Genomic DNA, 18,091 nt, shown 5'->3' on the forward strand with positions numbered 1-18,091 from the left:
ATTATAGATTGGTCTACTTAATTCTTCTTTTTGATAATATTTTCTAAATCAGCCTGTTTTTTTCTTTTCTTTCCTTTTCTTTTTTTTTCTTTTTCTTCAATTTACGAACGGACGATTCGTCGTACGCGTAGAACTAACTTACTTTTAAAATGCTTAATAGAGATATTGTATCATTTCAATTGAAATAGTCGAACCTGAGTTCTGCCTCTAGCCAAACCGCCGAAAAGATTTTGTTTAATGCTGCTAACTTTATCAACGATAATGATCCTTTTAAATTTATATATATATATATATATATATATATATATATATATATATATACACGGACAAAAGCGAATATCGTGTTTCCAACTCGAAACAACGGGTAAAAGAAACGAATTTTTCATTCGTTTTCATTCGTTCTATATATTGTATCCGATTAATTACCATTTCCTCAAATAATTTTGATCCACATTTTCGTGCTGACCGATTACCAAATCGTAAAGTTTTTCATCATTTTAAGAAACGTATTTTGAAAATATTCGGATCAGGTAATCTCTATTTTGGGCAAAGAAACGACCGACAATGTTTTCATTTTATCTTGCATATTTCATTCGAAGACGGCGATCTCCATGAGTAAAAATTACGAATTACAATTGTTATCATTGCCATTAATACTAACAATATTATTATATGTAAACATCGTAACAATATCAATATTCATACAATTTGATTATCAGCTTGTCGCACAATTCTTGCTGCAAGGCTATATCTCCTCTCTCGAGCGAGCTTATGAGAATAGCTTACTACTTTTATCATTTTATTATCACCATTTATCTTCACAGATACCAACATCGATTACATTAATATAATAAACATTTCATATCCTGCACGACTTCTCTCTCTCTCTCTCTCTCTCTCTCTCTCTCTCTCTCTTTATCTTTTTTCTCTTTCTCTCCTTCTCTGTCTCACTTCTCATTTATTCATCAATCATGTTAAATTGTACAAAAAGCTAAGGCAACGATTATTCGTTACACTCATACTTATACACACATGTACACACAGACTCATACAGATACACACTCTCCTATATTCCTCCGCGTTAATTTCCAGAGATCACATATTCAATGGTTAGGCTGCGCATTCACAAGTCGAATCATTTATGTCACAATTTAATCCGTCCGAGCTTCAATACTTGGATGTGCACGTTAAATATCTTTTCTAGACTTTCTTTCTCTTTCTTTCTTTTATTTATTTATTTATCTTTTTTTTTTATTTATTTATTTTATTTTATTTTATTTTATTTTATTTTATTTTATTTTATTTTATTCATCTTTTTTTTTTTTTCTTTTCATTATCCTCGTCAAAAAAGCGCTTCATTTTAAACAACAAAAGTTATCGGCGTTCCGTCGAACGAACGAAGCGAATTCTTTCGAGAGATTTTTAAATCCTACAAAAATAATTCCGCATGACGTCCAGAGATGCATGGACGTGTTCGTTTATTAACAAACGTAATATTAACATCTCGCCCACAAATTTCGTAATTTGTAAAAAGATAATTCGATTCGGTCCTGCCGTTAACAAAACAATCCTAGCGACATTCTTCAATCCTTCCCCGTCGTCTTTTCGTTCTTCTTCTTTTCTCTTTTCTAATAACAGAGTAATATTCGGCTCGGATATACACGCAATAATAATATTATCATTAATCTGTGATAAAACCAAAGTACCGAACGACATCGTCTTTTACATATATCGTTATTATAATGATCGAATCGATGAAAGAAAAAGAGAAGGAAAAAAAGACATTGCTATATTTTAATTTGTTCCGCTCGATTCTTCGAATCTATTTCCCAAGAGATGCCTTTGTTAGTCTATATATAGAAAGTTTCGATTAGATACCGAAGATCTAATCGATCAATCTAATCTAACAGGATTATTATCTTCATTAGTAGAGCTGAGTATGAGAAAAGATAATAATAATAAATTAACAAAGAAAAATGTATACACGAGAAATGACATCCGTCACGCGGGCTATTTTCTTTTTAATAATGATATCTCTAAACAGTTTTAAATTATAGCCTTGCGATTTCGTCGCAATTGGAAAACAAAATTATCTCTTAAAAGGATACTATTGTCACGGTTAAAGAAGCTTAGCGAAAAGTCGTATATTTCACAATTGATTTCTCTCTCTCTCTCTCTTTCTCTCTCTCTCTCTCTCTCTCTTTCTCTTTCTCTCTCTCTCTCTCTATCTGTCTCTTTCTTTTGTTCATCTTTGCACTCCGATCTTTTTCTTTCTTTCGTATGATCAATAAGAAAAATCTATGTTTATATATGTTTACGTTTATTTACGTTGACGATTAGACACACGCACACACACACATATACACAGGCGCGCACTAGCATTCGTAAATCCTCGATATAAGAATATCGAGAATAAAAACCTTCTTTCGGAAGCATCGTTCAACCCTCGTACGTCTCTGAACGAATTTAGAATCATCGATTATGGATCGTTATCAATTTTTAAACCTTTCGTTGTTTAGTCAAAATTACATAGTATATTGAAAAAAGATCCTTTTGTCTGTTTCTTTTTTTTTTTTTTCTTTTCCTTTTTTTCTTTTTCTTCTTCTAATCTTATTTTCTGACGACAATTGATAAAAATTCAAGAAAACTATACGTTATGGATTAATTTATTTATTTTATGTTGCTCCAAATCTTAGCTGTTCTTTTTTTTCTTTATTTATCTTTTCTATTTTTTCTATTCTTTTTTTATTTTTTTTTATTTTTTTCTTTTTTCTTTGATAAATATACGTCTATTTCGGCTGAACGACGAAAGGATAAAAATGTTGAAAACCAAACACGTTTGATCTCCGCGTGCAACATGTAACGTTTGATTGACGTGAAGAGAAAAGAATGCATTCGCATTTTTTCTTTTTTTTTTTTTTTTTTTTATCACCAAACTCATGAATGTGCACGCGTGAGAATTTAACGCGGCATCGTGATATAATATATAATGTATATAATATATATGCATGTATATATTATAAATAATCAATTAAAGGTTTGCCTTGAAAGTAAGTAAAATATATATATATATATATATATATATATATATATATATATATATGTATGTATGTATGTATATATGTATGTATGTATATGTGTGTGGTTTTTGTATCATTTTTTCTTTTTCTCTTTTACTACTTCACACATTCTTTCACCATCGATTACACTTAACTTTTTATTCATATCGTATCCAAACAAACCAGACTTTGTAATCATATGGTTTTCTCCCCCACCGTTCGAGAAAAAGCACTGATTTTAAAGAGAATAAAGATAAAAATGAAAAAAAAAAAAAAAAAAAAAAAAAAAATAAAAAAAATAAAAAAAAAAGGGGGAATAACACAAATAATTCAATCGAATATCGAATTATAGAAATATGCACGAAACGCTACAGGCGTTTTATTTATATTCAATCCTTCGTTCAATAAAAACACTTCTTGCGAAAAATATTTCTTTTCAGGATATCATCGCGTTATAAAATCTATATTTACCAATATGGTACACATGAAAATTATTTAAAACGTAAATGACAGATTATAGTATGAGTTCGTTAAAAAAAATCGAAAGATTTTTCGAATTTCTTGTCTAAGAAAAATAATCTAAGAGAAAGAAACTCGATTGAGTTCGCTTATGCGATTGCAAAATACATGAAAGGTGATAGGAGAAGGTGAACCCTTTTCATTCACAAAGAAAAAAAAAGAAAAAAAGAAGGGTAAACCGATCGACGCTGGTAATACGCGTGTAAAGCAAAAATATTTTTTTTCTTTTTTTTTTTCTTTTTTTTCTTTTTTTTTTTTTTTTTTTCTTTTTTCTTTTTTTTTTTTCCTTTTTTTCTTTCATATCCGTCTACGAAACAAACGATCCAACGACACGGCAACAAACGATCGAACTCAGCGCTAGCACGCAACTGGGACGATCACGAAATACAAGCCTATCGAGGCACCACGACTCGTATTCCCTATTTCTTTTTTTCTCCCTTTTTTGTATAAAAAAAGACCTAAACTACCTAACGTCTACGTTATTCGAAGCCTTAAAAGATGAACAACGGGCCTTTCATTTTGCAAATACTACGTCCGCCCTTTTCATTCTACTGCTTCTTCTCTTCTTTTCCACGTATTCGTTATCCTTTCGTACAACAAAGCGAAATAAGAAAAAAAAAAAAAAAAAAAAAAGAAAAAGAAAAAAAAAAGAATTTACACAAACGGGGAAAAAAAAAAAAAGAAGAAGAAGAAAACACGCGTCACCACCTCTCGCCCCCTTTTGTACTAGAGATCGGAATGATGATAACAATATTTTCGAGCATTCGAGTGAAAATAAGTTGACAATAATTTATTAGAACGTTACCCGTTATAATTTATATCATTTACAACCTTATGTTGTATGTATTAACAGTCATTCGATCGTATCATTTGCGGAATTCATACTCGCGAGCATACTTGATCATTCGTCGATAGCATTCGATATGACAGGTATAGCGGATAGCCTCGATACACTCTTACGTTTACTGACCGCTCCGTAAATGTAAGATTTCTCAAGGCACGCTCATATCTTAATCATGAGCCAAGCTAAACGACGTTCGATCGTTCCTCGCTTCTTTTCCGATTATTTCGCTCTCTTTAACACGCGATTGAGTAATTCGCTTTTCAAGTGAATTATCTAACAAGTAAAATTCACGTATCATGAAATAAAAGAGTAATAAAAATTTCCATTCTACACGGAGGTTCCTTTTGAAAAAGTGGCAAGTTTGACAATTATTCGATATTTAATATATGCCAATTGTTAAGAAAATTTTATAACAATTTTACTACATATACGCGAGAAAGCTAAATGACGAGATTGTGTTCCCTTACAAAACCTAGTAATGGGTAAGCTTTAAAGCGATAGTATAAAGAAGGTCAAAAAAAAAAAAAAAAAAAAAAAAAAAAAAAAAATTTTAAAGAAGATAAAATCAAAAGTTAACGAGTAACATCGAATGAAATGATAAACGCGATATTATCTCTATCTCTCTTTCTCTCTCTCTCTCTTTCTCTCTCTCTCTTTCTCTCTCTTTTTCTCACTGATCCGAAATCACAGACAATATTGTTTTCTTGTTTAAAATCGTACATAACCCACGCGGGCCTGGCACAATACTTATAATCTACACATTATATAAAAAACCTCTTGCACCTCCGAAGAAATTTCGTTGTAACAAGCACCGAAATATAACGAATATATACACATATATATTTATATTTATATATATATATATATATATATATATATATATATATATTTTTATCGGTGGCTAAGCGCTAAAAACTATACTTCGCGACTAAAAAGTGTTCGTTTCATTCTCTCGCGAACAATATCTCACTAATTTCTCGGAGTTTACTACGACTATACAAACGCTGGAAATTTCCAAGACTCGAAGATCGACGCTTATCGTTTATAGATATAAACTTCGATATCGTTCATAAGATCCGATTCAAAAGAGAAATTTAACCACCGATACAATCTAAATCACTCGACAAAGTTCAAAAAGTGACTGAACAAAAAAAAAAAAAAGAAATTGAAATGTAAAATATTAATAACACAGACATATAAGAAAATATAATTTTTGAAAATTATTCGTAAACGTTCCTTAATCGTCGCTATAATAATTACATTAATATTTAAATTTACGAGAAATATGTCTACCCTGATTACCAACGGGACTTGTGATTTATTTGAGCGAAGAGTGATTTAGTTGTTAAACTACAAATATACTCCCGGGTCGTATCGACGTTTCCGATAGAGAAATTTGACTTTTAGATGTGGCAAGGTTAATACATTAAACTTATTTTTTCTTGAAAAATACGGCTTACTGAAACGTATCAATATTGATCTTACGAAGACTCGTGTGTGTATTCTAATATCCGACACTGTCTATCAATCCGTATGCAAAGTACGCAACAGCGTAATTAACAATGAATCGTTTGGTCGTTTCATTTGAAATATTATTAATGCTCCTCCCAGTTAAACTCTGCTAACTATATTTTTAATTCGACATAAATCGATTCCCATAATAATCAGAATAAAAAACAAGCATTTAATATAGCATGACAAAGTTCTGACGAACGACAAAAAAAAAAAAAAAAAAAAAAAAAAAAAAAAACCAGAAAAAAGAAAAAAGAAATAACTATATAATTTCTAAAAGGGATATATAAAAGAATAATTACTAACAATTAGCAGTTTATGTAGGAGGAGCTTTAATATGCAGCAAAAAAGAATAAAAACGCATACTGCTGCGTGAATTTTTTTTTTCCGCTCTTACTACCACCACTATTACCATTACTACTACGACTACAGGTACTTCTACAACTAGGACCTTCGACAATTATTATCGCTATCGCTATGCCTTAAAGATATCAGCATAATTCACATTTTGAAATATTCTGGTAAAAAGAAAAACAATCCTCTTTGTAATCCTTCCCCCCGGGAAGGCGCAATATTACAAGTCCCCTCGTATTTTTCTCATTTCTCATACATATGAATATAAACTCACAAGTACGTTTTCCTCGTTCGTTCGGTCCTTTTTAACGCGAACAATTTATACGTAGAATCACGCACGAGTATCCGAAGTTATCAAACAATATCGGCCAAATTGATAAACATATAAATATTACGTATGTGTTATAAAATGTTGATTTTCCAAACTTCGTGTAAATTGTGATTGGCTTTCGAGAGGTCGTTTAAACTGTAGTTGATTTTGCGCTGGCATATGCATTTGCAGTTGTATCTGCTGCGCCTGTAATTGTGCCAGAGCCGTTGATGGTGCAAAAGCTGGATAAGCCAATGTCGTGTTCAGACTTTCGTTATGCTCCTCCAGAGAATTTTGTGCATAATGTAGCACTAGATGTTTCAAGCTCTCGTGAATGTTATAAGGCTCGGCGAATCCGTAACCTCGTTCGGTTGCATATATGATACAATGATTTACAGTACCGTTGCACCTACGATTTCGATGGAAATACGAATAATCAGAATATGTCTTTTGTCAAGGAAAAAAAAAAATATTTCAAAAAATAAGATAACTTACATGATCGACAAGGCATATTGACCGGTTCTTGATCTTCGTACCAGGAATGTACCGTCCGGTCGTCCAGCAAGAATACGATCGGCATCGGAACGTGATCCTTCCAAGTAAAGCCATGTCTTCTCATCCGTATGTACTTCTAAATCAACTTCTGGAAGATCTCCGTATACTAAATCGCCGACTAATGGATTTGTAAGTGAATGATTTAGCACTAACTGATTAATTTTATTTGCCGTCATGCCATTTTTCTTCAACCATCTAACATAAAAAAGAAAATAATATGCGAACTCAATTCAATCTGAGATGAAGTGTCAAAACGAATAAATAAGAATCAACGTACGTAAAATGTTTGTCCCTTTGTCTCACAAGTTGAATAATCTCCGGTTTTAGTTTATGCATTTCTCTTTCGAGAGTTCTATTATAAGCTATTCGTTGCTTCAAACTATCATCCAATTGTTCTCTACTGTCCTCTAATGATTTTAATCTGCGTTTCAATAGCTCTGCATTCTCAGTTAAGCTATAATTATAACATCCTATCTATGTAGAATTTTATATTACGAAATAAAAAATATAAATTATGGAATCCGTCGAAAGCCATTGCAAGCAACGTTGACATTTTTATTTAAATAATTTTTGCTATTTCTACGAGAGAAAAAAAGAAAGAGAAAGAGAAAGAGAGAGAGAGAGAAAGAGAGATAATTATATAATTGACTGATGAATAATAATTTCACAATCGAATTAATTACATTATTATTTCAATGATTGATTATTCTTTGAAGAAATGTTCAAAAATTGTAACGAATAAAAAGAAATTCACATTTCCGTGCTCACGATATTTTTCGGGGATCCATTTATTAAAATTCAATTAAAAGCTTACGTCGATATTTCATGCGGTTGTGCTTCTTTTTGAAACTTTTCCTGCAGTTTCATCTGATCCTCGAACATCTTAATAGCCTCTGAAAAAGCTTCCAGAGCTTGTCTTTTTAATTGGACCTCGTAAGCCGTTTTACTATACAATTCTGAACAATCTTGATATTGTCGACAGGTATCAACTATTTCTTTGCTCAATTCGGCAAACTTTTGTTTTACCGTTGACATATCCGTTGTACTCGCAATCTCGTCATCCTATTTTATTTTATTTATTTTTTTTTTTTTTTTTTTTTTTTTTTTATATATATATATATATAGAACTTTTATAACATCGAAATTCATCAAAATTGTACACACATTTATAATTAGAATAACTTACTTGTTGAAATCGTGATACGGGATATAACAACTTGATGTCCAATGTAGAATTATATTGAGCCAAGGAACAATTCCTATAGTAATCGACCAACTCGATAACCGAATGAAAATTATATGGCTCGGAAAAGCCATAATTTCCATTTCGATGACAAATCTTAATGAGCTTATTCGTACCACCTTTACGCAACGTCAGAGTATATTCACCTCCTTTGGAAGACGCATTACGAACTAGGAAAGTGCCATCAGGCGAATCGATCATTTTTTCATTGACCTCGTCTCTCGTTATATCTCCCCAATACCACTCGGCTTCCTGTAGTGTTCGTGGCCTATAAACAATAATATATAATATCTAACAGGAAAATTTAATTTATTTGAAATTCCTTTTTGATGTCAAAACATACTTTTATTAATATATATATATATACATATATATATATATATATATATATATATACATATATACACACACACATATATAAAACTCTTTGATACGAGTCGTCCACTCACTCTATCGAGTGTTACAAACAACACACATGAACTCTATTCATTATAACGACTTAACAGCACACACTCTCTGTTGTTCGTCTACTCAGTACGCGAGACTTAATACACACACTCTTTACTTTTCGTCTACTCACTACAATGACTTAATACACACTTTCTGTACCATTCGTCTATTCAGTACGACGACTGAAAACATTCTGCTTCGTTAACATAGTCCTACGTCATTTTAAAATCTGTAGCTTAGAGCCGGCAACGTTGTTCTATGTAACTTTACCCATGAAATGCAGACCTCGTATATAGACATTTGAAAATTGTATGTAACTTTTAGTCTCACGGTAAAACTTCAAACTACGAATATGTTAATACACTCTTGTATTAAATCAAACGCTCCTTAACCAAATTATATATATATATATATATATATATATATATATATATATATATATCTTAGACTAATCCGAAATGTAATTTTTGAAAAATTTTCCCCGTTTTATATGTTCTTGTCGTTTTGTAATGATCTCTCTTGCAAATATTTATATAGTAAATCTTAAAAAAAAAAAAAAAAAAAAGAAAAGCTAATAAAATTTATTACCTGTGAGACTGTTGATCCTTGCCACTGTCACCAGCAGTTCCCGATCTTTCCGTCGAATTATCTTCTTCGAGAACTGGAAATGGATCTAGAACAGGAAACTGAGGCCTTGAAAATTTCCGTGGTGGTAACTGTGGAGCACTCGCAAATTCTGGCAATCTTTCATTCCAATCAACATGCAGCAACAGTAGTTCCATTATCCTTATATAAGCTTTTGTATTGTGTATAATTTGTCTGGAATATAAATTAAATATATGTCACAGATATTTTGTGCAAATATGAAAAAAAAAAAAAAAAAAAAAAAAAAAAGATAAAATTAACGAGAATTAGTAATAATTAGAATATCATCATACAGTTATGTACTCACATGATTCGTTCCCAAGGTGGCCTAATGAATATATGACGAAACACCTGGACAAGTACAGTGGGTGGTTCCGTGTAACCCCTCCCATGTTGCAATTGACATATGCGACAAAAGTGAGCCATCAAGTGAAACAACGTACTCCTATGATGTTCCGGAAGTTCAGTAACAAGTTGTCCTAAACGGGCAGCACACTGCTCGTCGCTTCTCATATCTGTATGTACAAAAATGTATCGTTATGTATACCTCATAAATCTTAAATATCAAAGAACACTTACTTGATGCCTCTAGGAACCTGTCATAAAATTGTACCGGTATTACCGGATCTGGTAATTCTTGCAGGAACTTTTTCAAAACGCTTGCAATGCATTGAGGAGTATAATGATCCAAATCAGCGTTACGTACATCTAAATCGAAAGAATTTAATTTAAATTTAAATTGAAACGTCGTAATAATTCAACGAAAAGATATCTATCTATATTTAAAGAATATTTACCTTCGTCCAAGTTTTGTCGTAACTCAAGGGTTTGCTCGTTAGTTTTACTGCAATAGACTTTGTAGAGATCTAAGGTCGTGTCCGCACATGCCCTTTCTTCGAGTACGCGCGTACATCTTTCCACCAAGATCGGAGCGGAACGCGTAGATGTTTCGAATTGTGAACACAGGGCGAGACCAAATACTAAGTAAAAAAAAAATAAATAAATAAATAAATAAATAAATAAATATTTATAAGTACTTGAATATATAAAGAGGAGGGGGAGGGGGTGGGGGGCAAAAAAGAAAGAAAGAAAAAAAAAACAATAAAGAGATATACATCACAGTGATATATACCTTATTTATATCGTTTCCTCTTAATCTCCATAATAATTTTATTCCTACATTAAAATCGATGAGCTACGTACATACGTGTCATAACTTCTAATTTGACTAACTACACCGTTTCTCTATCCCATAATCACGATAATAGTAACAAAAAAGGACTCATTGTATACGCTCATTTCCTCGCTTACTCGTCGTTGAACCATACCACAAATAAATTTGCGCGATTGCCAGCTTTCATAAACGTAAATTGCTAATTTCCTATAGAAAGGCAAACGATGAGATAAGAATATTTAGTAGTAAGAACAGGTAGCGAAGACTATGTAATATATTGAATCTGCCGTTATACCGTTATAACGTCCGTGATTAGAAACTTGTAGGAGCATGGGAGGAGTAAAGGAAAAAAGAAAAAAAAGAAAAAAAAAAAAAAAGAAAAAATCATCGAATGTTCGTAGTCTGATAACGATAGAAAAACAAGGAAAGCGGATCTCCAAATGGAACACTGGCAATAGGGAGAAACGTTTTCCTTTCTCTCTCTCTCTCTCTCTCTCTCTCTCCCTCTCTCTCTCTCTCTCTCTCTCTTTCTCTCTGTCTGTCTGTCTGTCTGTTTGTCTGTCTGTCTGTCTGTCTCTCTCTCTCTTTCTCTTTGACTATCGATCCGAGGACACATCTGCAAGAAATTTGCCTTTATTTATGAGCCTAACGAGAGAAAAAGAAAATTGTTACGATTTAAAGAGAAGATCAAGCGCATCGACGAAAGAACCGCGCTCATAAAAATCGTCTTGGACAGCTTGTGAAAAATGGACGGACGAAACAAAACAGCGGCTTCAAAGTACTCTTCTTCCTTTTTTTTTTTTTTGTTTTCTTCTTTATTATTATTATTATTATTATTATTATTATTCTTATTTTATTTCGTTCACAGAATAACCCTTATTTAACGAGACATTTCAAAGAGAGAACAAAAGTGACAAATAAAAGACATAAAGTGTTTAAAATCATGTTAGAAGTTTAAACGAAATGGAAATGCTTTGTACTTTTTTATTTTCGAATAACATATGACTTTTAAATATTTACAAATTTCATAAAAACAACTAATTACTTTAAACAATAAATTTAAAAACTACGAATGTCTAGACGATATTTATCAATGAACATTTATCCTTTTATCTAAATTATATACACATTCATTTCTTTTTTTTTTTTTCACAAAATAGTATTTCTACCTAACATTTTGATACGAAGAGGTTGAAAAAAAAAAGCAAAGGAAGAGAGGGAGAGAGAAAGAGAGAGAGAGAGATTTTAAAAATAAAAATAAAAAAAAAAAAAGAAAAAAGAATACCAGAACCCCTTAAATCATTCTTACGTATGCAAGAAAAAAAAAATGTAAAAAATGCAAGCAGAAAGGTCGGCGTATCGCGAATAGTATTTTTTCTCATATCAGCCTGCGACGTCGACGATTGCGACAAGGGCTAGCGTCCGTCTACGCGATTGTTTATTACCCACATTCGCCGCGTGCCTTGCTGCTATTCTTTTCTTCGTTTTACAACTGACGAACCATTGACTTTATTTTCGCATAAAAGTATGCACCTAAACGGAAAGCTGTTCGTATTTTCGAGCGGGTTGTAGCGACATAAACCAACATGTCATTGATACCAAGTACACCACTTGTATAATCAAAGGCGTGCATACATGCATTATAAAAGGGAAGAGAAGGGGAAAAGAGAAAGAGAGAGAGAGAAAGAGAGAAAGAGAGAAAAAGAGAAAGAGAGAGGCAGAGGTAGAAACAGAAAAAGAGAAAAATAATAATGAGAAAGAGATGTAGAAGGGAAGAAGAAAAGGGAATGAAATTTATTTTTATGGCTACGATACCAACGACGTCTTGTTTCTTCACAAGCATATCTTATTCTTTTACTTCATCCGGCTCGAACGAGAGAAAGAAAGAGAGGGAGGAGAGACAGGAAAATAAGAAGGTAGGGGAGGAGAAGAGAGAGAAAGAGAGAGAAAGAAAGTACGAATCGAAACATGGTAAGCGAACAAGATCATATAGATGTGAAGTTAACGAAGGAAGGCATGTCCGATGGAGGTCAACACGGAAATTCGATATTCGTTACGAATGCCTATCGAGCCTACTGCCGATTTTGTCGTAGGTAGGCGATCGTACCGGGCGCGCTCGTGCCATGTGCGAATGACTGCTACTTGTCGTCGTCGATCGCGAGCCGGACAACGCGGCTGCTGAATAATTTTAATAGCTTTCGGTGCATGCACGTATCTACATATACACACACGCACACGCACTTGTATGTATGTTGTATATATGTATATATGTTCGCATATATGCATGTGTGTGTATGTGTACGTGTGTGTATGTATATATATATATATATACATGGACGTTCTGCGTTACCTCGGAAATAACGAGCGCGCCAGCGATAATTTCATTTTTTAATTGCGCTTAGTCACGAATATCCGGAAGCTGTGCCTGCAAATGGCATCGTTCAACGACAGACCGAACGTAAGTCATCCAAGTATATATATGCATATACATATACATACTTACGCTTCAAATGTAATAAACGGAGCGAGCGAAAGGTGGGAATCGAATAAAGAAAAAAAGAAAGGAAAAAGAAAAAATATAAAAAAAAATTAAAGAAAAAAAAATTAAAAAAAAATAAATAAATAAATAAATAAAAAAAGACCGGTAAACACGTTGCCGATAATATATTTCCTTTGCTTTCTGAATTTCTCTACGGCATACGTTAAAAGCCACAATGAATTGTAAATTTTTTCATGGTAAATGAGTAACTCACAATGGGCTTCTCTCTTTTTTTTTTTTTTTTTTTTTTTTTTTTTTTTTTTTTTTTTTTTTTATACGTTTTTGTATATTAATCCATTCATTGTAAATAAGAGGAAAGTGTCTATTATTTATCAATGAAATTATCATTATAATTATCGTTATAACTTTTTTATATATAAATTCGAGAGAAGTGTTTATTTGTGTGAATTCTTCCCACTTATTATTCATTATTGAATTTTCATTCGTTCATTAATACGAGGGCAATTTATAAAGTTCCTTATCCCTCCTATCGGCCTTATCTCATTTATAGATGCAGAATAAAAAAAAAATTCATTGACACATCTTATATTGACTATCTATTATATGCATAACTTTAAAGTTCAAAGTTGATCCATCGTGTAGTCTTGTTGGAAATGTTAATTTAAAAGAAGCTATATCATTGCCTGCGGTTAAATGGATAACTTCGAGCACCATGTCGTAATTAAATTTCTCGTTAAAAAAGACTTAACGTCTATTAAAATTTTTAATGAAATGAAAAATACGTTAGATGATAGTGTATTATTATCGTATAACGGCGATAAAATAAAAATAGGAATTTAAAGTCAAATTTAAACGTGCTCGTATCTACCAGCTTGCAAGACGATCCCCACGTCCTTGTAATGAACGTCCAAAAACTGCAACGACGGAAAAAAAAAAAAAAAAAAAAAAAAAAATGCACAATATTGTTTTACAGGATTACCGATTGAAAGTGTCAGAAATTTTTAAGGATATGAACAATGCACGTTCCCATTAAATAACGAGCGTTCTAATTATGACAAAAATTGTTAACTTAAAAGTTTGACTTGTTTCCTTATCGTAATTTCTTCTCGAGATTTGATTATCTCGGAATTTCTATTGCTTTCAAAATAAAAAAAGAAAAATTTCTTGGCGATCGACAATTTTTGTCATATAATAGAATTACTTTGAAGAGAATTAAAAAAAAAAAAAAAAGCAGATATTCAAGATGCCATAAAAGCACTAGATCATCAATGAATGAAGTGCATTGAAGTTAAAGGAGATTATGATAAAAACAAAAAAAAAAAAAAAAATAAAAAAATAAATAAATAAATAAATGAATAAATAAAATTAACTTCAAATAGAAAATCATACGTCTTTATTATTATACCGCGTATTTTTCAAAATTTCCCTCATCCTTCTACGAGTTAAATTACGAGAGAGTTAAGTATTTAATATGTGCAGATGCACTCATGCGAAATACTTCTTTAGATATGGATATCTACTTATCTACATTTCATCGAATTCGTTAGAATAAAAATCACGAGCAAGCACGTATGCGATCGAGGGATGACAGCGTCGAACAAGATCATTGTGCCTGCTTCGTTAAGTTTAACGACTAGACTCGGCCGTTCTATCGCTTGCTTGCTCACGAGTTTGCGTGTGTTCGCCAAGCTTTCACGGAAAAGTTTTCCAAGTACGAGAATAGTTTATTCGTTACTTTTGTTTTTACGGAATTATGTTGAACTTGCGTTACACGCATGCGTACGTACATAATGTGTATATATATATATATATATACACTATATATATATATATAGTGTGTGTATATATATACACATACATATATATATATGTATGTGAATGTATATGTGTATATATGTATATATATAAATTTATAACTATGCGATTTCTATCCTCGCTACATTAATGGATGTATGTCGTTCGGTGAATAAATTACAAAGTGAAATTACGAGATCCGATGTGTGTGCATGTATTTCACATACATACGTACATATCTCTCTGAAATCGTTAATATTTGTTTCATACTATTCGCAAGAACGCATCTAGAGGGGCGAGGCCGTTATTACAGTCAATATCCGTGCGATACACACCATGAGCGACTATAAACCAATACCGGTCGGAAGCCATTGTAAATTCTAACAATACCAGTGTGGTTCTAATTTATACTCGCTTTTATAACGAGATGTAACGTACTTGAGAAAGGTGTCCTTGCCGTAAACTTCATAACTCTTCGATCGCGGCACCGACTTAGGCGCTAACGAACACGTTTCTGATGCAATATCTTGGATAGTCGGCGGAACGATATTTGAATTTTTCAATAGTTTCCGTATACATATATACCGTTGATTAAATGAACTGGCAAAGAAGCAACGAGAGCTTGCTCGTTCGCTTGCTTGGCGATAGACGGAATCGCGTGTCTGGCGCGTAAGCGAAAAGTTTCAGAGTTAACTCACCGGAAGCGTATCTATTGCTACGGTTTTTCGACTCAGCGGGGACGCAGCTTATGGGTAGACCAATCGCCGAGCACGTTCTGTGGGCTACCAGGCCGCAATCTGTCGAAAAAGAAAAAGCACGATCTTTATTCCTGCTTAAGCGAAAAAGGAAAAAAGAAAAAAAAAATAGGGAAAGAAAAAAAAAAGTAAAAGAAAAAAAAAGAGAGAGAGAAAAGAATCGTCGCTAAGTAAAATAAAAAATATTGAATAATTCAAAGCGTTTGTAAATTTATTTTTCTTTTTTTTTTTTTTTTCTTCATATACCTAACAATATGCCATGCATTCGTGAATATTGTTTTAAAAAAGCTGAGCTCTTCTTTTTGAGATTTGTATTGGTCAAGTGTGCTTTTAATAAGAATTAAACATATATATTTTAAATTTACGTTTATTGTGAAGGACAATGTAAAAATAGTTATTGAATAGAACATGAAAATTTGATATAACGTACGTTTAATAAAAATTTACAATATCATTATAAATGATAAATGCTAATTGCTAAGCATGATTAAGAAAAGATGAAGATAACAAATGATACGAGTAAAGATTAATTATCCAAATATAAATTATTCCTTTTTCTATGTAATTATTGATGAATAAATTATTGGCGAATAAAAACTTTCATTGTACACGTAATCCAAATAAAATTGCGTCGCATTTGTTCGAAAATATTCGATAAATTCGAAGATAGATATTAAATATAAGATTTGTTACCTTGGCAGAGAAAGCCTTGATGCAAAAGACCCCTGAGATATTTACGACACTTGTCACACTTTTCCAAAATACTGAAGCTATGCAACACAAGATTATGACCATCGTTGGTCGTATTGTTGGCCGGATGAGCGAGACCGATAGCGCAGTTCGCATTGACGGAGCTACTACCGGTCGTAGCTGATGTCAATGCCGTTGCCGTCAACGTCGCCGTCGTTGCCGTCGTCGCCGTAGTCGTGCTCGTAGTCGTGCTCGTTGTCGTGGAAGATGAGTTCGCTTCTGTGCTACCAGGCAACGAAAGGGGAGGCGACGTCTGGCAGAGTTCCTCGATACACACCAAAAGGATCTTCTGGTCGAGCTCATCTTTTATACCCATATGCTGTAATAAACAAGTTGGACGATCGAGAAGTCGGGCAAATATGCGATCGATTTCGAGTCCAAAAACATCTGCCCGGACGATTAATTTCACTACAAAGGTGAACCATTCCTAACGTCTTACATAACTATATACAGGCATAATCATATAATATAATCGCCTTGAAAATTGGCTTGGAAAAAAAGAAAGAAAAAAGAAAGAAAAAAAGAAAGAAAGAAAGAAAGAAAGAAAGAAAGTAACTCGTAAAACTTTCTTATCTCTCGTTTATTAAAAATTATATAATCTCCACGTGAAACATCAATAAATAATTTCTATAGTAAATATTTTCATTGATCGATCAAAATAGGAAACATACCTCGAGGACGGGGAGGATAGATAGTATATAACATATTAAACCCCACCTGTGCATGATCATGTTATTCCATTGAAAGAGTACTACTGTATCGAATAACGTACCCAATATTTTCGTGCTCGAAGCGAAATAAGAGAAAACAAACCAGATATAGTGCCTTTATAAATCACGAAAAAAAGTCCGTGTCCGACAATAGAAACAGAATCTTTCACGCTTTGACGTATTACTCGAATATTCATTGAAAGCCGAAGCTACGTTGGAAGGACGCACGTTTGTCTCGTAAAAGAGAGGTAGGAGAAAGAGAAAGAGGTGGTGAAGGCGGAGATGGAGGAGATGGAGGTGGAGGAGGATGAATTGAACGCGAGAGAGAGAGACAGAGAGACATAGAGAGAGAGAGAGAGAGAGAGAGAGAGAGAAGGGGGAGAGAGGGAGAGACATTAAAGCGACAAAGTTTTCGAGTTGAGAGAGTCGGGTGCGGGCGATGCGCTCGTAAAAAGCCGAATGGAAAAGCGTAATTTATGTGCTACGCTGCGCTAACTCCCGACTGACATCTCCTTCCCCGAGCGATTAACGCAGTTGCTTCTACGACGGCAAGTCAACAGGTGTCAGTTACTACGTATACGAGAGGAGATGCAGCATAATACCTACTGCATTTCGTAGAGACTCGAGAGCGCTCGCTCGTTCGTCCGATTAAATCAACGGCTTTGAATTGCTCACGCCCATCCCGAGAGTACTCAAAATGGAATTAAAAATATTCTTTTAAGCGAGTCACAGTGCGAAATTAACGTGAACGACCGAGAAATCCCTCATTGCAAACTAGTACTACTACTACTACTACTACTACTACTACTACTTGTCCTCTGCCGCCCCTTATTTTCTTTCAGAGTAATCAAAAGAAACGCGAAGCATTGAAGAGCTTTTTAGAAAAATTCTTATTTTACAAATATGAAGATTATCTT

General features: G+C 33.1%; 1 protein-coding gene across 1 annotated transcript in view; it reads right to left on the minus strand.

Moving 5' to 3' along the window:
* Positions 1–53: 53 nt before the first annotated feature.
* Positions 54–18,091, minus strand: part of LOC118443327 (uncharacterized) — a 27,888-nt gene continuing 9,850 nt past the window's right edge. Inside the window, exons 3-13 of the mRNA XM_085659356.1 lie at positions 16,408–16,783; positions 15,658–15,756; positions 10,289–10,471; positions 10,071–10,199; positions 9,799–10,006; positions 9,435–9,665; positions 8,340–8,664; positions 7,968–8,215; positions 7,431–7,607; positions 7,094–7,348; positions 54–7,007 (exon numbers count right to left, since the gene is read on the minus strand). Of these exons, the coding sequence (XP_085515482.1) occupies positions 6,680–7,007; positions 7,094–7,348; positions 7,431–7,607; positions 7,968–8,215; positions 8,340–8,664; positions 9,435–9,665; positions 9,799–10,006; positions 10,071–10,199; positions 10,289–10,471; positions 15,658–15,756; positions 16,408–16,783 (2,559 nt within the window). The 3' untranslated portion in view covers positions 54–6,679. The remainder of the gene's footprint in view (positions 7,008–7,093; positions 7,349–7,430; positions 7,608–7,967; positions 8,216–8,339; positions 8,665–9,434; positions 9,666–9,798; positions 10,007–10,070; positions 10,200–10,288; positions 10,472–15,657; positions 15,757–16,407; positions 16,784–18,091) is intronic.

The sequence above is a fragment of the Vespa mandarinia genome, chromosome 9 (assembly GCF_050613455.1).
Source record: "Vespa mandarinia isolate Hongniang chromosome 9, ASM5061345v1, whole genome shotgun sequence".
Taxonomy (NCBI): domain Eukaryota; kingdom Metazoa; phylum Arthropoda; class Insecta; order Hymenoptera; family Vespidae; genus Vespa; species Vespa mandarinia.